At 33.9% G+C, this 22,227-nt stretch overlaps 2 protein-coding genes across 4 annotated transcripts; both read right to left on the bottom strand.

Annotated features, from left to right (window-relative positions):
• Window positions 1-1,292: 1,292 nt before the first annotated feature.
• LOC125219842 (solute carrier family 40 member 2) lies at window positions 1,293-5,273 on the bottom strand. 3 transcript variants are annotated; one of them, XM_048121920.2, is made up of 9 exons: window positions 5,198-5,273; window positions 3,783-3,933; window positions 3,262-3,458; window positions 2,689-3,171; window positions 2,447-2,618; window positions 2,239-2,376; window positions 2,049-2,159; window positions 1,849-1,976; window positions 1,293-1,653 (listed from the first exon to the last, which is right to left on the bottom strand). In XM_048121920.2, exons 2-9 carry the CDS (start codon window positions 3,930-3,932, stop codon window positions 1,644-1,646), a joined length of 1,389 nt encoding a protein of 462 aa, XP_047977877.2. In that variant the 5' UTR covers window position 3,933; window positions 5,198-5,273; the 3' UTR covers window positions 1,293-1,643. The 3 variants fall into 3 exon arrangements, with proteins under 3 accessions (XP_047977877.2, XP_088925365.1, XP_088925368.1); XM_089069239.1 differs by lacking the exon at window positions 5,198-5,273 and adding an exon at window positions 4,469-4,615; XM_089069242.1 differs by lacking the exon at window positions 5,198-5,273 and adding an exon at window positions 4,469-4,615 and having other exon boundaries at window positions 1,293-1,976.
• A 4,128-nt stretch (window positions 5,274-9,401) lies between these two features.
• Window positions 9,402-16,179, bottom strand: LOC125221901 (protein SCAR2-like). The gene is made up of 9 exons (XM_048124226.2): window positions 15,876-16,179; window positions 14,597-14,760; window positions 14,192-14,315; window positions 13,988-14,111; window positions 13,812-13,873; window positions 10,297-13,720; window positions 10,128-10,211; window positions 9,932-10,042; window positions 9,402-9,847 (listed from the first exon to the last, which is right to left on the bottom strand). The coding sequence occupies exons 1-9, from the start codon at window positions 16,028-16,030 to the stop codon at window positions 9,800-9,802; spliced, it is 4,296 nt and encodes a 1,431-aa protein (XP_047980183.1). The 5' UTR covers window positions 16,031-16,179; the 3' UTR covers window positions 9,402-9,799.
• Between the last annotated feature and the right edge of the window lie 6,048 nt (window positions 16,180-22,227).

Below are 22,227 nucleotides of genomic sequence, written 5' to 3'. Positions count from 1 at the left end.
TGTTTTATGTATTTATTTTACATTTCTGATAAATATGGCTCTTTCTTAGAATGATTATCTCATCGTTTTATTATGTTTTTTCTATGTCATCGATATAGTTTCTGTACATTTTATATTTTATGCGATACATAATTTTTTTTAGAATGATTATTATTCATAAAATTTTTGTTACTCTCCCGTCCAATCATAAACCACATGCTTTTTAAGCACTATTCTCTACTCCCTCCGTCGCTATTAAGAGTCTCATTCCTTGGCGACATGGATTTTAAGAAATGTTAACAAAAGTGAGTGGAAAAAAAGTTAGTGGAATAAGGGTCCCACTTGTATGTATTAGTTTTAAATGAAATGTGATTGAAATGAGTTAGTGGAAGGTGATACCCTATTACTATTTATGGTAAAAGTGAACCGGGATTCCTATTCGCGAACGGACTAAAATAGAAAAACGGAACTCCTATTCGCGGACGGATGAAGTACATCATTCTATCTCTCATCTAACTCACTATTAAAAATTAAACGAATGCTAAAAAAAAAAGCATCTCGCTTGTGGTGGGATGATGGAAATATAAATTTTAATATTGGTAAAATAAGATGAATTATATCTTGACCTATGCAGTAAAAATTGAAATTGATTATTTTAGAAAATAAATACCGTGTGTTATTATATTTATATTTGGTTTCTATCATTGTTATTTTCTCGACATTGTCGCCTCTTTCGACAACTTGGCTATTTCGATTGACAGACACAAGTATATATCTAGATTCTATCACTAATCTAACTCATTAACATCAATACTCCTCGCATCCTCCTGTCGCCCACATTCAGTTGCTTCCGGCTATGAAAACAAATACTCCATTCGTCCGCCATTAGGAAGCTCATTTGTTGGTGTCAAGAGTTTTAAGAAATGTTAAGAAAAACTAGAGGAAAAAAATTAATGAAATAGAGGTTTCACTTATATATATTAATTTTAAATGAAATGTGAATGGAATGAGTTAATGGAATGTGACTATTATCATTTATGGTAAAAGTGAACCAGGACTCCTATTTGCGGACGGACTAAAATGGTAAAACGGGACTCTTATTCGCGGACGGAGGGAGTATATTTTAGACTTGCCTCCCCCTTAAAATTTTTTGGCTCCGTCAAACCATCCACAACCCTGGCTAGGATTCAAGCCCCAAGTTCCCCCCACGTCATCATTTCCCTAAATTTGAGTCTCAGACCATAACTCCTCTAACCCTGCATGCCCCATCCCAAACCACAACTATTAAATTGAACTATTAACGATTTACAAAATCAGAAAATAGAATATGTTACACAATTAAAAAAATTCATTTTTAATTCAAAATTAATAAATTATAAACTAAAAAAAAAAGCAAATAAATAAATAAAAAAAAAACTAGAAAATCAAATTGGGGAGCTCCGTCGCCCCTCTCCCTCTCCCACTTCTTCCTCTTCCAAATGCAAAAATTGAGAGCTCCATCGTCTTCCTCCCTCTTCTTCCATCGCCCCTCTTCCAAACTGCACAAAATCAGAAATTGGGACACGGCCCGGGCACCTCCAACGCCGAGCCGGACCCTGGGCGCGGTCCAAGCCGCAAGTTCGTCGCCTCCAACGCTTCAGGCCCTTGTGTTATTTTTGCCCTCACTACACACACCTAAATTATAATTTCTTCAAATTCAATTTATATCAATTACATCATTTTAACGAACAAAGGAGTCATTCAAATTCAATTCCATAAATTATAATTACAATTAAATTCTGAATGACCCGAACTGAAGTTGGAATCAGCTGGAGAAACACTATAGATGTAGAAATTAAAGCGTTTCTGAAGTTGAAACGGCATGATCACCACTTAATGAGCCGGAGAAGCTTGTCCCAGTGAATTAGGTGCTTCCGAACTCGATAAATATGCACGGTGTACAAGATGGCCGCTAGAGTCGCCACCACGAACGACAACACTATCAATTTCCAGAAATCCTACAACACGAACAACACTGAGCTCCATCGTATAAATGAAGCACGAGATGAAGAAGAAAAGACGACCATCACCTTCGGATTGGAGATGAGTATGGCCATGATGTAAGTCATTAAGTCCATCATGGACTGAATCGAGTTCTGTACGCCACCAACGACACACCGATCGGATTCAGCTACGCCATCCTGTTCGAGCAACACCAAAATCCCAAGTCATAAACTCCTTAAATTTAAAGACTGCACCACAGTGGCGTGTTTTCCTTGCCTGCATTTGCTGAATGACAGACAAATCGAACATCCATAGCCCTAAACGAGACGATGCTACTCCTGCCATCAGCACGTACGCTGAAGAGATTTTACTCCTCATCAATACAGAAGCAACACATAACAAGAGACAACCCCACTGCACCAATAACAGGTTTTTGTTAAATCACAAAAAACACTCTCCGACGAAGTTAGAGTTCCGTTCGTACCTGAGACCATATCGACCAAACACCTGTTCGTAGGGTTGAGATTCGAGACTCCAACACGGGGTACCCAAATGTTGCCCCTATCCCAACCATGGCGCTTATTCCACGTGCAATCCCGATCACATATGCAGGTATCCCTTGCCATTCTAGAGTAGCTGTCATCAACGTTCCAAATCTGAAACATCACATAACACAACATGATATCGTACGAGACAAGACAAGACAAGCATCACACTTGTTTTTACCCGAGCACGGTGAAATACAGCAAGGCTAGAGCTAGACCAGGAAGGACGACATCTTGGTTAATGTAAACTCTCCAAGCACGAACATAAGGAAGGCTCAGAAATTTCTCGATCATGGTCCCTTTTGGGCTACTCTCGGAATAATTTGCATCTGGAGTAATCAAGCTTTCTCGTTCGTGGTAAGTAGACACACTCTCATCTACTTCCCCGACCAAAGATCTTGATGCTACCGACACCCTTCTTTCGCTGACGTCTCTTAATCTTGGAATCCCTTTGTACACGGACATCAGAAGGATATATATCAAGAACACAGATATTATGTTCCAGATCGCTAATGCCAAAGCAGATGCAGTTAGCGACACAAAACTGATGACAAAGCCGGTGAGCACAGGAGCAAACAGCTTGCAGATTAGATCGATCCTTCGTATCACAGAGTTCATCTTTGTCAAAACTCCAGGAGACTGACCTTCTGATATCACAACCACCCTGTAGGTTCGACAAAACCATCAGTTTTTCGTTACAAAAATTTAGAGATATCAATTTCTCTACTGCTCCACTAAATTTAAATACTACTACCATTCTCTTTCAACCAAGATGGTTCCAGCTAGAGTGGAAAGCACGGCCACAGCTCCCGAGATGTTAATAAGTACGAGAAGAGAGATGAACACCGCGTAATTGGCAGTCATCAAGTCTGTATACATCAGTATAGCAACGACTGCAACTCCAGCAACAGCAAATGACAGATTTTGACTCAAGAGCCAGAGTTGGAGAACCTGTTCCGTACAGAAATCAATTGAAATTCAAAGATTAACTCAAATAATCATACTTGTCGAGCTTCCAAGATTATCCTCGCAACACAATGCACACCATACAAAGCCTCTAGAGGCCGGGAAGGTGGAGTTTATTCATATCAATTCAACTACAAAGATCAACTAGAATATCAAATGTGTTGAGCTTTCAAGATTATCCAAGCAACACAAGCCATTCGTCAAAAAAAGGTCATGTCCAGTGAAGTTAAGGCAACTATGCTACAATATCATGTTAATGTGTCCAGGAAGCTAAAAAGAGCGCTTCAAGAAACGAGAGATGAGGCAAACCCGAGTGTAGGAGAGCTTATCCACCAACTGTCCAATTAAAGGACCAAATATTGCAGTCGAAGCACATTCCACCACGCCATAAGCTGCAGCGACAAGTAAAGAGTCTGGCCACACATTGATCATGTATAAACCAACCGAGAACTCCCACATCCTGCAATCGACAACACGAAAACAAATTTCACACGACTTAGTTCATCACTATCAGCAGAACTTAGAGTTTTTTTGATAAAAATATAGTACTAATAAGTTAGACAATGATTCTTAACATTCTGCAGATTCATTATGGATTTTTCTCTAAATTGCTACCTAATCTTAACTACTAACATAGATTCATCTTGAAATTTCTTTGAGTTCACATCAATAATGCAGCTTATGATCACTATGAATCACAAATCCTGAGAAATAATTTTTAAAGCTAATAGAATCCCACAATTTCACTACATACGCTGGAAAATAGCAGCACAATCCCACTTAAACTTGAATAAAATAAATCTACATATAGATAAGGAAAACAAAACTTATGATAAACTTAACTTTTTGCATGGATTAATAAATCACAAATCCTGAGCAAATTTTGTCAATTTTAAAAAAATAAAAATAAAATCCCAGGCCAAGCAACAAACAAAAGATGAAAAAAAAGGGTTTTGACTTTTGATAGAGCAAAAAATGAAGAAAATTGGACAAACCTGGAGCCCCATCTGGCTAAAAAATGGCCAACATATAAATTTAGGACTGAAGAAGATGGGAATGAATGTGTTTGGACTGCCAATTGCTCACCCTTCGTTATTTCCATTTATTCTTCTTGTTTTCGAATTTTTGGTGATACCTCCAATTTTGATTATTGTAAAATTATAATTCTATATTGCATTTATGATGAATTTATTGTGAAAACGAGTGAATTCAGATCAAACAAAATTTTCATTTTCCATGAAATTCAAATCCAATTAATTCATTGAACAAAGTGATAAGTTTATATTATAACTTGATGATATATATAAGAAGATTTGAAATTGGTCTTAGTTTATGTTTGAAAATGTTTTTAGTTGATTTAATTCTTATAATATATTAATAAATAATTTTTTTTTTTAAAATTATGAGTATTTTTCATATCTACAATTGCAAAGTATTTGATCTTAACAATTTTGTGGATAAGTTATACGATAGTGAAACATATCGAGAGCTAGTGAAATAGTGATCGTATCATTATATAGTTTTATTAAACTATATTAAATTTAAATGATCTTAAAGTTATAAGATCACAGAGTATATCATGAAATTGCAGACTTCATACACACTAAATCTGAAATCAACAAACAATACAGAGTAGGATCCTAAGATATTTGACAACATTGACAAAACAACCAAAACTATAATTTTTTTTGAAAAAAATGAAAAATAATGAAGAAACAATAAACCTGGCACCCCATCTGGCTAAAAAGTGGCCAAGATACAGCTTTAGGAGCAGTGAAGAAGAGTGTTCTTGTTGCTCAATCAATGCTTCATCCATCCCTCTTCTTTCTTTCTACTCTCCATTCTTTAATTTAAACATGTAGATGTAGTAGTAGTATCTTTTATTTTTATATCCTTTTATTATTATATTTGGGTAATATCTTACTGAAACTGCAGCCATTTTACAAATATATCTTACTGAAACTGCACCAACTGTCACTTGGTGTAGCAAATTTTTATTTTATTTCTCGCATCATGTTCTTGACTTGTGTTCTTTCATGTCTTAATTTAATAGAGTGAACTACAAAAATAGTCCTTGGACTATGCGTTTATCTTGCTAATGAACCCTGGACTTTAAAAATATCCCCAGAAAACCCTGGACTAAGCGTTTATCTCGAAAATGGTCCTTTTTCACTGTTTCGTGATGAAAATACCCTTTTGGAGGATTTTGGAGGGTTTGGGCAATTTGGTCTTTTTACATTTTAAATCTGATATTATTTCAGTGATGTACTAAATTTGATATTATTTCAAAATTATCATTATTCTTCCCTTCTTTATTTCAATATTAGTAGATCTTATAAATTTAAATTTTATATTTCAATTTTTAAATATCAATAAATTTTTTAATTATTAAAATTACTATTAAGTAACAAATTAATAGTTTTAATCAATATTTGATAGTGTCTAATATTTAATCAATAAGGTACACGACACCTTAGTTTTTTAATCATAAATAGATCATATAAAACGATTTATTCCGAAATAAATATGTATCTAATGTAAGACTAATATAATTTTCGTTTATTAATTTGAAAAAAATCAAAATTAACTAGAAAAATTTCAACAAAAATTCTTCTACATCAAATAATTAAAAAAATTATTCATATTTAAAAATTGAAATTTAAAATATTATTTTATAAAATTAAATCTAATATTGAAATAAAGAAACAAAGTGAAGGATGACAAAATGGAAGAATAATGATAATTTTGAAATTATATCAAATTTAGTACATCACTGAAATAATATCAGATTTAAAATGTAAAAAGACCAAATTGCCCAAACCCTCCCAAAACCCTCCAAAAGGGTATTTTCGTCACGAAACAGTGAAAAGAGACCATTTTCGAGATAAACGCTTAGTCCAGGGTTGTCTGGAGATATTTTTAAAGTCCAGGGTTCATTGGCGAGATAAACGCATAGTCCAGAGACTATTTTTGTAGTTTACTCAATTTAATAAATAGAGTGAACACAAAAACAGTCCATAAATTAAGGGTTACTGAATTTTGAAAAAATCTCCCATATTCTCTAAACTAAGTGTTTATTTCATTAGTGGTCATTTTGCACTTTTCATAGACAATTTCACCCGAAAATGCCCCTAAAAGTGAGATGGCCATTTTTATCCCTCCACAATTTCACCTTTTAAGACTTATTAGCTTTAACCTACTGCGTGTGATATTATTTTGTAGTGCTGAATCTGATATTATGTTGACCCAAAGTTGTAATATGCATTAAATTAGCTTCAAATATACTTTCTCCGTCCACAAAAATAGATCACTTTTGCCATTTTGGGACGTCCACAGAAAATAGATCACTTTCTAAAAATGGAAAGTTTATCTCTCATACTTTTTCCACTTTTTCTTCCCTCTCTCATACTTTACTCACTTTTTCTCCCTATATCTCTTACTTTACCTACTTTTTCTCCCCATCTCTCTTACTTTCTCAATTCTACATTAAAACCCGTACCGAACAACAATAGATCTATTGTTTGTGGACGGAGGGAGTAACTTTCAACTTCCAACTTCCAACTAACTCATTTAATGATACTTTTATTATATTTATATTATATTATATTATAGGAGTAAATTTTACTCCCTCCGTCGCGAAGTATTAGACTCACTTCTTTTGGGCACATGATTTAAGGAATTGATATTTAAATAGTTAAATTGGAGAGAGTAAAGTATGAGAGGGGGAAAAAGTAGGGGAGAGAAGAGAGAAAAAAGTAGGTAGAGAATAAAATAAGATAGATGCTTTTTGCTAAAAAAGGAAATGAGTCTAATATGTTGGGACATCCCAAAAAGGAAAGTTGGTCTAATACCTTGGGACGAAGGGAGTACTATTATATTGTGTTGGGAGTGATCAATTGCTAACTAATTAGCAATCCCAAATAAAGACTAAATCTTAGCCATTAGATTAGATGATCTAGTGGTTGAAATAATGCCACATGGATTATATTTTTAATTAAGAAAATTAATAAATAAAATTAGAGAGTATTAATGTCAATTCTCTCTCATTAAAATCATCTTAAAATTTTAAATTTACGTAACTCTCTCGATTTAAATTATTTTTTCGCAAAAAATATATCAAATTAAAGATAATTTTATAAGGATTCCAACGAGATTTCAATTGCATATGTTCCGACGACGTTCGGATGATGAAATTTGATATTTTTTATTTTAGTTTTCGTAAATGTTGATAACCAGATTCAACAAATACATCAAAAAATCTCAATAAAACCTTGTAAAAATCTCAATAAAACCATGTAAAAATCTCAATAAATATGTGTTGATTCTTGTACTAGTGTTGATCTTCTTATGTCATATTGTTGATATTTGTAATACACTGTGTTGATATAAAAAAACATTCACAAAAATTATCATATGATAACATAATGACGATATTACCCTTTTGTTGATATTTTGTCTACTCTTTATTGAGATTCGTAAGATTTAATCTCATCCACTCATTTTAAAATCTAAGGGTGGAGATTTGGTCTTAATTTTGGATTAGGGTGGTATAAGCATTAGAATATGACCCTATATTGTATGTATATATACATATATATATATATATATATATATATATATATATATATATATATAAAGTAGTGCTAGTATGGTGAGTGATCAATTGATAACTAATTAGCAATCCCAAACTAAGACTAAATCTTAGCCATTAAATTAGAAGATCTAATGGTTGAAATAATGCCACATGGATTATATTTTTAATTAAGAAAATTAATAAATAAAATTAGAGGATATTAATGTCAATTCCCGCTCATTAAAATCATCTTAAAACTTTAAATTTACACAACTCTCTCGATTTAAATTATTTTTTCGCAAAAAATATATCAAATTAAAGATAATTTTATAAGGATTCCAATGAGATCTCAATTGCATATGTTCCGACGACGTTCGGATGATGAAATTTGATATTTTTTATTTTAGTTTTTGTAAATGTTGATTTTATCAATAAATACATCAAAAAAATCTCAATAAAACCATGTAAAAATCTCCATAAATATGTGTTGATATTTTCTTGTACTAGTGTTGATATTCTTATATCATATTGTTGATATTTGTAATACACTATGTTGATATAAAAAAATATTCACAAAAATTATCATAGGATAATATAATGATGATATTATCCTTTTGTTGATATTTTGTCTACTATTTATTGAGATTCGTAAGATTTAATCTCATCCACTCATTTTAAAAGCTAAGGGTGGAAATTTGGTCTTGATTTTGGATTAGGATGCTATAAGCATTATAATATGACTCGTGCTAGTATATCATAAAAAAAACACATATACTAATCCAAACACATCATAAAAACACAAAAATACATAAATAATTTATACTCCACAATTGATAGACAAAAATATGATTCAGTACTGCAAATAGTTTTGAAATAACAAGCCAGAAAAGGAGAAATTGTGGATGACAAAGATGTCTAAATTTCACTTTTTGAGGCATTTTTGGCGAATTGTCTATAAAAAGTGCAGAAGGACCGCCCGTAAAATAAATCCCTAATTCAGAGACTATTAGGGATAATATTAATATTCAAGAGGACCACTAATAAAATAAATCCTTAGTTCAGGAACTATTTTTGAATTTAACTCTAATAAATACGACTACTATTACAATCCAAGTGATGGTAATCTACTTTTTTACCCGAGCACGGTGAAATACAGCAAAAGACTACTACACTTGTTTAATTAATTCCCAACACATTCAAAGAAATGCTATAAATATTTTATGTTTAACTAATTCTCAACACATTCAAAGAAATGCACGTGTTCGAAAATGATTTCTCTTAGCTTCACGTTACAATCAAGTCCAATATTACACTCTTACAAATAACATGACATTAGCAATGAAAACTCTCTGAAAAAAGCCAAAAACAAACCTCCTATACATATAAAACTATTGTTCAAGAATAAATCTTCTAAGGAGAAGTATTAAAATGTCTGTTTACAACAAGAACAAAACTGAACACTGGTCTTGCTTTTACACTAATAATTTTCTATTCTATATCTGCTAATATATACCCTCAAACATTTACAATAAAAGTAAAGTGTAAACTAGTATACAACCTTACACCTTCGCTCCACTCATGAACACACACATAACCTTAAACATCACTTCTGGAATGGAAAAACTCAATAAATTTGGTCACCTTGAAACTGGATCAGAAGACAGAAGACAAGAATCTCGGATCTCGGATCTCGGTTTCTTTAAAGCACTAATCATTTTTGAGAAATATTCCCTCCTGGATAATTTCTTTTGCATCATTCACTCCAGCTATCATCGTCGTCCTCATCACTACCGGCAAAGGCCTGCAAAAGGTAGCCATTTTCATTGTAAAGAAGACTGAGGCGAAAACAGGCACTGAGACTTTGCAGGGAGAAAGAAAGAGAGACCTGGCGAATTGCATTCGCTTTTTCCAATATCGCGACGACTTTGAGATTGGTGTCAGGAGCCCGAGTCCGGATACTGGGTCTTGATGCCATTGCAGGTTTCAGGTTGAAGGACTGCATGATGTTTATATGGAGTTATCTTCCACAGGAAAGTAATGTACGTGCACAATGCTATTTATGTATATATGGTGTTTCTTACCTTGCTCCTTATTTGCTCCAAGAGAGAATTTTTTTCTTCTACCTTCTGTATCTCGGGCCTGACTCGTTCTGAGACTTTTCGTAGCTGGAGGATGGAAACGGTTATTGAATTTGGCACTGAGAGATAGTAATTTGCATTGTGTACAAGGAAGGAAACAGATTATACTTACTTTACTCTTATCAAGGAAAGAAACATCATCCACAAGAGGATTGCGAGGCCGAGGAAATTTCACCTTTTGGGTCCCGTTTTCACCATCTTCTTCAGCTTCTGATGCAGATACATTCTCTGAAACTGGTGTAGCTAACAGCTGTGGCTTGGTTTCTATTTTTTCGGGATGGTTGGTTGTCTCATGCAAAGTTTTGGATTCCGAGCTAGAACAACTATTGTCACAACTCTCATCTTTTATTATGGTATTGGCAGCAAGCACCGGCAGCGAGTCTTTCATCTCTTCACACACGGACCTAATATCATCGGTGGTTGCAGTGGGTGGGCAAGAACCATTATGAGTGGGTTCTGTTGATAGGGGTGAACCAAGATCATCAGCGGCAGCTATCGGGGAGAGCAATTGAGGGAATGATTCTTTATCTCTTATCATCTCTCCCTCTGCAGAAGGAAAACCATGCTGAAGCTTTCCCATCATCCACTGAACTGGCGGGAGAGGTGGCAGTGGAGGTAGGTCAGAAAGATTTATCTGATTAGCTTCCAGAAAAGGATTACTTGGAGAAGAAACGGAATCTAATGGATATCCATGGACATTTATGTCGTTGTTACTTAATCTTGAGAGCTCCGATATAGAAGGTGGAGCTGAACCATTTGCAAGGGAAAATGCAGAGACGGAATTGCTCTCTCCTCTGGCTTCATCATTATCAAGATTTTGCAGGTAATTCATAGGCAACGAAGGAGACAACTCCGGACTTATTTCTCCCGGACGCAGTAGATGTTGATCAAGATCAATGTGAGAGGGCGGAAGCCCAACTTTATCTTGAACTAATTCTTCACTGTCATTATCTACAGGCAGTAATGGAGCATCAAGAACATGGTTTTGAAGACCATTTTCGCAGATTAGTTCTTGTTCTCTATCTAGACCACACTGTTCATCACATTCTACATCAAGATGTGAATTATGAACAAAACCTGAAAGCTCTGTTCCGGGATGACAATTATCGACAGAGTAGCAGGCGATAGCTTCAGAACCTAAAACAGAAGCCTCTGCTGGTCCCAATTTCTCCACATGATCTAATTCCCATTCAGAGGGAGAATCCTTTTCATTCACAAGTTCATGTATGCCAGAATACCCAAAGTGACCATTATGCTCTTCCACTAACTTACTGAGACTTGCATCGTCAGAAACCGCAGGAATGGGGGAAGTGATAAGTGTTGTGTGGGATGTACAAGCATCCGAACCAGACTTACTCAATGACACGTGAATCCCATTCACTGGATTAATATCAGTAGAGTTTGTAACTTCAGTAATTTCTTGAGTATTGGAACCTGATAACAGTGAGATTCCATCCATTTCTTTGGTATCTGACGTTCCTGCAGGCTCTTCAAGATCGTGTGATGAGCAATGTGATACTTCTAGGGCTTCTGAATCATTGGGAGAAACATGACAAAATATTTCTGTGCCTTGCAAACCCACAATTTCAAAAGGTTCAGGAGTTCCAGTCGGAAGAGTTCCATTTATGATTGTATCTTCCTCAGCAATAATGCCTTCATTATGAGCATCAAGAACTTCCATCAGACTATCAGGAGAGCTTGCTAGGTGTGAAGATTTCGGATTTTTCAAGCTAATCTCATTGTTAGTGGAGCTATCCGAGTGATTGTTTTCAAGCTTTAGAGTGCCAGCACCGGCCAATGATGTTTCTACGAGTCCCTTCTCTAGAGGTGCATCCACGATACATGGGAAATGCTTTAGAGAGTCAGTAGAAGCATTTGAATCCTCATCACCCCAAACAGCAATAATATTATCTTCTTTATGTTCATTACTGTCTCCATTATGTACTGCATCAGAAGAGTTGGGCATCTCTGGAAACTCATCTTCGAAATTATCTTGAATTTCATCCACAATATGAGGTGTGTTTATTGTCGAAGATGCATCATTTGCCAACTCCCTATCCTCCCCATTGCATTCATCCTCATGCAGGAAATTGTTGGATGTTTGAACTAAACTATCAGTGTGACGATAAATATCATCCTCACCATTCAGTTCATCCACCATTTCCTCTCCGCCAGAGGATCTTGATAAATCATCTTCTGATGGCAATCTAGATATGCAGGCACGGGAAAATGGTTGATCTTGATAAATCATCTTCTGACTGCAATCATGATTTATCATCCTTTCTTCTTCATTTGTCACAAAGACCATCTCATCTGGCTCTAAGTTATGATTGCCCACAACTTCTGGATCAGAAAGCTCCAAAGTAGACATTGGTCCGTTCAAAGTAGAAGTCACCTGCTTAAACTCAGACCTTTGGCTGGTGATCGTATCGGTCTCGGTGTGTCTACCATCAGAAACCACACATGATGGACCTATGCTTGGGTCTGTCTTCTCTTCTTCGTCATCCATAGTAGAGACCTTTTCTGGCTCAGGTGGACTTAACATATATTTTCTCACAAATTCATCACTGCTAGAAGAGACATGCTTGGACCCAGACCTGCTATTGGTGTGTGTATCATCAGAAACCTCAGGTTTTGAGTGGCCATCCACAGGAAATACTTCATCAGCAGTTTCCTGGTAAGAGGATGCACCAGCAATCTCATTTACACAGATATCAGTGCACAGAGATCCTTTAGTGGCAGAGCTATCTGGTTGTGGTGTTTCAGCTGAAACGCTTGGAGAATCTGAAGAGAAACTAGATATTTCTTTTGTGGATGAATTGTTTCCCGCATCAGACATCGTTGAGCCTCCAATAGATTGAGAATCAGAGGACCTTGAATGAAGATGTTCTTCATATGTATCCATAATGAGTGATTCCATTTGTATAGGTGAGGTGTCATCGCTCTTCATTCTCAAATCGGAATCCCTATCCATTTCTGACTCCATGGTTAAAGGTGCATCCACAAAATTATCTATCTCACTGGCCATATCCTCAGATTCGTAACCAATTAAGCGTCCTCCATTGCTTTCTGCATCAACAGTTACAACCTTTTCACCAGTCACCATATTCAGAGCAGATGAGAGGCCATTTGTTGCAATACTAGGACGCGAACTTGGTAGTTCACAGATTTCATCATATACCGGAAATTCATCTGACTCATGTGTGGGATGATTCTGAACAGCACCCTCTCTATCTGGAGATGAAGGAGTACTTCTTTTTCTCCCTCCTCTCACTCGGTAGGGACTCATGACTTCAAATGTTTGAGAAGCAGAATCCCTATGGTCATCTGTAGCCAACTTCAGCTGTGGTGAGTCCACAGTCATGTCATGAAGCATTTTATGTTCTGGAGATGGAGAATTTAGTATTTTCTCCATGTAGCTCTTCCCAACTTTTGAATTAAATGGAAATCCATTCAGTCTCCTCTTTAATTTTGCACAGTGAGAAGCGGTGCTAATGCCATTTTCAACACGCTCCTCCAGGAAAAGCTGATGGAGTCTACATATGATGCAATTGCAAATTAGAAAATCCCATTCTTCACAATCAACTAGGAAGAGCACAAAGTAGAAAAAGGGTAACAAAGTCTCACTTGGCATGTGATGTTGGTACAACTTCATGGGTTTCTCTGTTCCTCCAGCGTGGTCCTTTCTTCTGTTCAACAAAAACCAGTAACTCTGACTGCATGAATTGAAAAAAAAAATGGCAGCAAAAGCAGTTCCCTTCTAGTTTATCTGCTAAGAATTTGATTATTAGTCAACAAATTACCTTTGCTTTGCGGATCTTCTTTTCCCTTTGAATATCAGCACCAGTAATTTCAGAGGTTTCAACTTTGAAAAACGAAGGATCGGTATAACGTTTGAGACATGCTCCAGCACCCGCAATGTCAAACCTAAATTTAAATGTGTTAATTGAGATATCATTTTTTATAATACAACTCAGTCATTTTTAAAAATGAACAGAAGGTTATACTTGTCTAAAAGGAAAAGGCGAGGAGGCTCTCTGCATTCTTCGTAGGAGTCCATTATAAATCGAGGCATATCTCCTCGTGTAACTAGATTATTGTCGAGTTGTAGATTATGGTGCCAATCAACACCTACAACATTACCACGTTACTGTTACATCCAAGAAGCAGTTTGAGGTATATTTGACATATGATGCAGCATAAAGTGAGAGAGCAGATTCTTTTAACAGATAAACCCTTCAACTATACAGCTTTTTGTACCACAAAACTGAATTATTCAGAAAATGGCGTTCTATTGGGTGATAAAGATGCAATAAACATCTTTAGCCACAGATCCCATGTAAAAATATTGCTTCAATGAAACAATAGAGTGGTTGATGTAGGATTTTATGGAAAGAACAGCGTGATCTTACCAGGATGGTAAAAGAAGGAGGAATGATCTGTCTGGGAGAGAAATGCTCTCTCAATAGCAGGAATCTCTGTCTCGAGCTGTTGAACTCGAAATGCTAGCGCGTGTCCCCTTGAAGCAGTTGCCATCACATCCCCATGTAGATTATGAAATATCTCAGCAGCAAACCTTCAGCAATCACAAGAAATAAGCCCTTCATACTTTTTAAGTAATTAAAATTACCACATAAACAGGAACATGTTTATTTCCTCAAAATTAAAGAAGTGTACTCTGATACTTTGCACCCTGAGTGGGCTACCAACTGCCATGGAACTTTAAGAAATTGCATCAATAGTACAATTTGAACTACCAATAAGCTTACTGATCTATATAAGATTAGTAGATTACCTATGATATGAAATTTCACAAAAGCTACCATAAATGTGGTAGCCTAGTACAATCTTGCAACAGGAAAACTGAATAAAAAGAAAATTCCTTTTTCAATATCTTCAGCATTGTAGTTGCAGCTTCACATGTGGCTACAAAAGGTTGAATAAGGTTGCAAAAAATAAAAATTCATTGCATAAATTGTACTCCATTTCAACAGCCTAATCCCACAGAAGTTGTGAATAGTCGAATTGAACATAGGTTCAGTTCCTAACCGTACTCATAAATTCGGATACTTGCACACTTAAAAATCACACTCACTCAATTTACCAACCAGATTCTTCAATAAATCCAATTAGGAAACTAAGCTGGTTTTGAATATACATAATAGACCACTGGGAACCAAGATTTGAACTTGATAAATGCAGAAACATATTTTCAAGAAGTAAAAGAAAAACGTGAAGAAACATTGATAAAAATTGCCTCATTACACACTAGTTTCCCAGATTCAAACCAAAATGCCGAATTCCACATACAAAAAAGACTAAGGTAGCAGCAAAGCTAAGACCATCAAAACAAACTTCACACAACCTCTAACTTCGCATATGATATAAACACCACCATTTCAAAAATCTATTAGAAATTAAAACTGTTAATTCACAGAGAGAGATGTCAGCACATAACATAACACACAAAAATTATCTTCCTCCTATAAATTGATACCTGCATTTCGTCCAGAACAACAAAATTCGCAAGGGAAAAAAAAGAAGAATAATAATCAATCTTAGCAAGTCAAAAACTGAAATCTCCGACCGATCAATATCAGAAGCAAATCCGCAATTCGGCAAATTCCAACTGAAATAAACAAAATTCGAAACACAATCATCCACAAAAAAGGGGCGAAATTAGAAGCTCACTCAGCTAGGTCGCCGAGCTGGCGAAGAAGTCCGACCAAGCCGGCCATGGCGACGCCTTCAAGCAAGGCCTCCGGATCATCCTTATCGGCAGCTCGATAGAGCTCCGGATCGGCCAAAGTGTACTCATTCCGAATTTCGTAGCGAGGCATCGGCATTTCGTCCTTTGGTGTTGAATTGGATGAATTTGTGAAGCTAGAGGTTTAGCACCTCCAACCACCACCGATACATATAAATGCTGTATGTATAGATTATAGATAGCGACACAGGTTTTCTGTTTTATTTACTTTTTTGGAGTTTCAGAACTCAGATCGACTGCTCTTGCCTTCTTTATATACCTCATTTTATTTGTTTTGGATAATTCACTTTCTTCCATTAAAATCTCTAATTTATAGTAGTGGTATAAAAAATGTCTTATATGGCGTATTTTACTTGATTTATAAATTTTTTAATTATGCAACATAAGTTTATTCTTGCAGCTCAACTTATTTCAACAAATGTCTGGTGTGAGTATTCAAGTGAGCATTGTTTTACTTATTAAAAATTGATGATATTTTAAGAGCTCACAAAAGAATAAAAAGTGATGCTATAAAAATATAGATTACTATGTGATTTTTTTAAAGTTGGCTATTGTCTATTTCTCGTTAGATATGCTATCTAAAGTCACATGTGTGATACACGTATATTAGGTTTATAGTAGTGTGTCTTATTATGTGACAAAGAGTTAACATTAGTGTTGGAGTATTCCTTTTGAATATGGATATTAAGGAAAAATATTAAATAAGTTAAATAGGGTAAGGATAAAGTATGAGAAATATAAGAATAAAAAAGAAGAGAAAATAAAATAAGAGAAGTAATGAGTTATTTTTTGTCTGAATAAAAAATGATTCAGTTCTAATAAGACGACCCAAAAATAAATATGATTCAATACTAATGAGACGGACGAGAGTATTATATCACAGTCATGAAAAATAGGAAGCTTATCTTTTATTTTTTCTCTATCCATCGAAATTAATTTCTAGAAATTTATTCTTCTAATGAGATGAGCCACAATTTCTATTAATATTATTTCAATAAATTTTTTTCTCTTTTATTTTATCATATTTATTAAATTGTGTTGTCCAATATTAAGACCTCTTATGAACGGAGGCAATATATAATTCCAAGATTACAAAAATAACAGCTTAATTTTGACAAACAAAAAAAAACACAATTCTTTTTACATACAAAATCTGATTATGTCAACTCGTACTAGAATTAATTGAAAAAATAAAATAGCAACAACAATATTTTTATTTTAGAGACATTTTAAAAAGGAAAATTGAGATGAAAAAAGCATTTTACTACTATTAATCTCCACTTAGTATTTTTATTTGATTATATAGAGCACTTTTTTAAAGGTTATATTTTGGAACGTGTGAAATGGAATGTTGGTATGGTAAAATGCGGCTGGGGTGCAGTTCACGATGCCGCATATAATGCCGGTTATTGTGGGTTTAATATTACTTGATTCATCTAATAAGTTTATTTAATATACACCAAAGTTATTAATTCAAATTAAGAATTCTAATATGTAAGGGGCATGCCAGAATAACTAAGTTTTTATCAGTTTTAAATTCGATATATTTAATGTAATTAATGAAACTATATTTTGTATTCTAAAATAATTCTACTTTCACATGATTTAAATAATTTGAAAGATTTTGAAATAGAATACGACAAACGTAATTTGAGACAGAGAGAGTATTTGAACTCTTAACTTATACCAAAAGAACAAAAGCAATCAAATTAAATTATGTGATTTCTTTCATGACCTGATAATCATTTAATAAAAATAAAAATAAAATGAATGCTTCTTTAAAACTCGCTATATATCCTTTCAAAGCTGAATGTTGCAACAATAAAATAGCATGAAATTAAGTTTTGGCGAGGTGGCAACTGAAGATTAGTTAAGTACAGTATATATTTTTGTAGGAAGATAGTTAAGTATAATCAATTTCTGAAACCGAAATACTAAAAAATCTTGTTGATTTGAAAAGAAATTATAATAACCGTATGTACGTATTTGATATCCCATATTCTGCCTAAAATTATATTTTTGTTATTAAATGTGAAATTCTATATATGTAGCATGTGGGCCCACAATATAATTATAAAAAAATATTTATCGTGATTAGAGTTTATGGTTGTCATGATCATAGAGCCACAAGTTATGTTCTTGAGGCACATGTTATTCTAATTTCATTGATCATGACATTTCAGAAAAAAAAATATCAACATAAGTATAAGATTTCTATTATTATTATTATTATTATTATTATTATTATTATTATTATTATTATTATTATTATTATTATTATTATTATTATCAAAGCACTATCGAATGAATCCATAATCATAATTTAAATAGACGCGTTACATATAGTCTCCCTTGTGAGCATTGAATCCTTAATGACCTCACTTGTTCCACCACAAATTAATACTATATTCCAAGAAGTAGTTAAAAGTTTTACTATAGCCAATTCATGATGTTGCATTCATCTTTTATATTTTCTTGAACTACTACTCCATAATATATTACGTTCAAGAATTATATATAAAAAATTGCTATTCCATGATTGTCCCATTATATATGTATACTATAATCGAAGTTGACAATAAGATGGTTTGGTTTGATTAATCTTTAGACCGCCCATCCTTGATATATAGATGTGACATTGATGTTTATATGTTTGGGAATTGGGATCGATTGGATAGATTTTCATCCTTCTCTTTATTTAGGGCAGGAATATAAATTATTAATTTGACAGAGTAATTTTGCTTAGGAAACTTTTACCTATTCGATGTAGATATAATGATGCAATCTTTACTTCAAAGCTTTGGTTCTTTATATTAGATGTGAAGTTTTCTACAAGTGGTACGAGAGCATACACGAATTAACAACAAAAGTTAGTACCAACCATACCTTAGTCCAATAATTATATTTTAGACAATGTGCTAGTTGTTGGTAGTGTAAGCAAGTGTAAAGAAGACAAAAATTAGAATTATATTTTAGGAGTCTTTTTAATATGGTTGTGAATGTTATCTCAATGGTTTATTTTTTTATGTGGTACGTAGGTACATGTCCTTCTCATCTGTACCAATATTTCCCATTTATATAATGGGATATTGACACCTAACATGATGAAACTTTCAAAAAGTTAGATTTTTTTTATAAATTTTGAAATTGATAAATAATATCATGAATTTTACAATGAGTTTGTTATTTCTCACAAATGAATTTTCTTTGGCTATCTTAATAAATTGAAGAACAAATATAAAGGGTGTGCTTCAAGAAAAACTATTCTTAAAGATTGAAAATCTTGAAACTTTCGAAGTTGTTGTCGAGAAATTACGAAAAAAATCCGTATTGTGATATTATTTGCCGGAATTTTTTCATTGGTGGGAAATAACAAACTCGGGGTAAAGTTCGTGATATTATTTGCCAATTTCAAAGTTCGTGGGAAAAATCCAACTTTTTGAAAGTTTCATGATATTAGGCTCCAATATCCCTTATATATTTTACTACTCCATCCATCCCATAAAAATAAATTATTTAGGGATGGTACAGATTTTAATGCTTAAATAGTAAAATAAAAAAGAAGAAAAATTAGTTGAAAAAATGTAAATGATGGTAGAGCCCATAAATGATTAAGTAAAAGAGAAAAAGAATATTTTCATAAATAAATATAATTTATTTTATGGAACGAACGAAAAAGGAAATCCAATCTATTCATATGGAACAGAGGGATAATTCAATTCAAAACTACTAGTTGAATATATGAATAATATACACTAGCACATATTAACATCGTTGTGCCTAAAGACCATGAGGCCAAACACTATGAAACTATCAAGGATTATCGAACACTAATCTACGAGCACCTTGGTAAGCATTCTACAAGGAAAGTTGTGGGCATCTATATTCTCAAAATATAATAACAAGAACATGCTCTAGCAAAATTTGCGAGCACAAAAATTGTCGCAATTTTTTATAGTGCTTCACCCTTTTAGGAAACGTCACTTTGCTTGCAAAAAAGGATGTCGAGCCATGGCGTGAAAGTTTGCGAGCACAATTCGTGCTCGCTAAACTTTCAAGAATAGCTTGTCCCAAATTCATAGAAAACTAATGAAAAACTGGTAGATCATGGGGACCCAAGTGAGAGGGTGGAGGGGCTAAAGCTCTCATCAATATTATTTTTTAAAGATTTCTTAATAAAATTTTTAAAATTTATTCAAGTTTAGTATAAATTATTACGTTAAAGCCCCTACAAATGATCTAAAATACTAAAACATACATTCTAAAATAAAATTTAGATATCCCAGCTTCTATCGATAAATACTTTTCCGTCCACTACTGTAGAGGCTGCGGTAGATACCACCTAATGCTCGCCAATTTAAACTTTAGTGGAAAAACATTCCGCAAATTTTTGCAAATGGGAAAGAAAATGACGAGCACAACTCTGCTAACAAAGCATTTTGATGGAAAAATCTTGTCAATTTTTCGCAATTGAGTGGGATAACATCGACTGCTAGGTGCTCTAATAGTTTTACTTCTTAAATTTTGGATAAGAACTTGGAAGGAAAGTTTGATTCAAATTCATTTGTTTTGGTGGGAAAGTACAACTAAACTTATGCAATTTAGGGCAAAAATAGTGAGCACCACCACACAATGCTCACAAAATATTTGGGTCAATATATGATCCCATAATTTTAAAAAATATCTATTATATCATAATTTTGATATTTTTCTCAATTGTCTCACAGGATAAAAATTTCATCATGCTATAATTCTGAGTTTTTCATCGTAATGTCGTTATAAATATATATCATGCAACTTTTATTATATAATTCTAAGTTTATCATCTTAATGTCGTTATAAATATATATCATGCAACTTTTATTTTAACAGGGACCAAATGTCTACTATGTTACACACACTTGCACCCACTTTACTAATATATTTAACTGACATGATTGCGATCATAATGTCTAGTGTCTACATATAAACATGATGTATGTCTGTTGTATAATTATTTAGGACTAAGAACTAAAGTTGGGTTTTATTTGTCGTTGACCACACCAAATAATATTTTTCAAAACTTCATCAATATTACTTCATATGCTCTCATTAAATATCTCATATTTTGTAGGATCCTTTCACTTTTTAATAAACAGATACTATATTCCACTAACTTATTATATTCATAATTATTAACACTACTATATAAAAATAAAGTATATTTTTAAATTTTTCCATCCACTTTTCTTAGTCAAACAATTTTTTAAAATTCATGCCAATCAAATGTTATGTGATAAGATGCTCGGTAAATTTATTTCGTAACTGAAGGTGTTACAAACGAATTACAAAAAATTAACAAAATATTTTTATTGATATTCGACTAACCATGTCAAGTCTCGGTGATTACACTCATATAGCTCTCAGCTCACTCTTCATATTTTCACTAGCAATATAACTTCTTCTCTCCTCCCAGTGGGTAAGTTATCACTTAAGACCCACATATCGCGTGAAGTGAAATCACTTGAAACTTCAGCGGGGTTCTACGAAAAGGTCCTAGGTTTTGGACGGGTTAAAAGACCTGGACAAAACTCCCTGGACTTTGAAGGAGTTTGGTAATATTAGTGCTATATGTTGTTAATTATAGTATTTGTTTATTAGAAAAAATTTGATTTGTTTTTTCTTGTTTTGCAAGTTGTTTGGTCATGGCTTGAGACTTCACCTTATCAAATGCGTAGATCCCTCAAAGATGGCTAGGCGTAGTTCGGCGATCAGGCCCAAAGACGAGCATATGTCGTTCCAGATAATTGTATCTCGGCACCAACCGTGTCTTATTAAATTCCATGTTTGCATGCAAGTGTAACCAACCATTTTCTCTTGCAGGGTGAGAATGTTGATGCAGCGGAGAAGGCCCTCAAGGAGATAGGGGTTCCATTGCTTCGCCAGACGCTGGATGTCCACGGTGTTATTATCGACCAAGTGTTCAATAAAAAACAACACAAATTCCACAAACTAATAACCAACAAGTCATCATCGTCAACCACCAACAACTAGCTCCTTAAAAGAGTTTATTATTACAAAACACACAATAAAACAGTAACAATGCTTAAGTACGTTGATTTTCAAGGCGAGTTACAGGATGAGAGACATGATCTGCCAATTGCAAATTTCGACCAAGTCTTCATCTATGACCCAAAAATTTGCAACAGTTAGATCAAGCCTCTCATCCTAGAACTTGCCTAGAAAATCAACGCACTTAAGTATTGTTATTGTGTGTTTTGTAATAATAACTCTCTT

The sequence above is a fragment of the Salvia hispanica genome, chromosome 1 (assembly GCF_029641045.1).
Source record: "Salvia hispanica isolate PSC_SH4W2 chromosome 1, Shi_PSC_v1, whole genome shotgun sequence".
In the NCBI taxonomy this organism is placed as follows: Eukaryota; Viridiplantae; Streptophyta; class Magnoliopsida; order Lamiales; family Lamiaceae; genus Salvia; species Salvia hispanica.
Note: the sequence above shows the minus strand (reverse complement) of the source record. Positions and strands in the feature narration are given on the sequence as shown.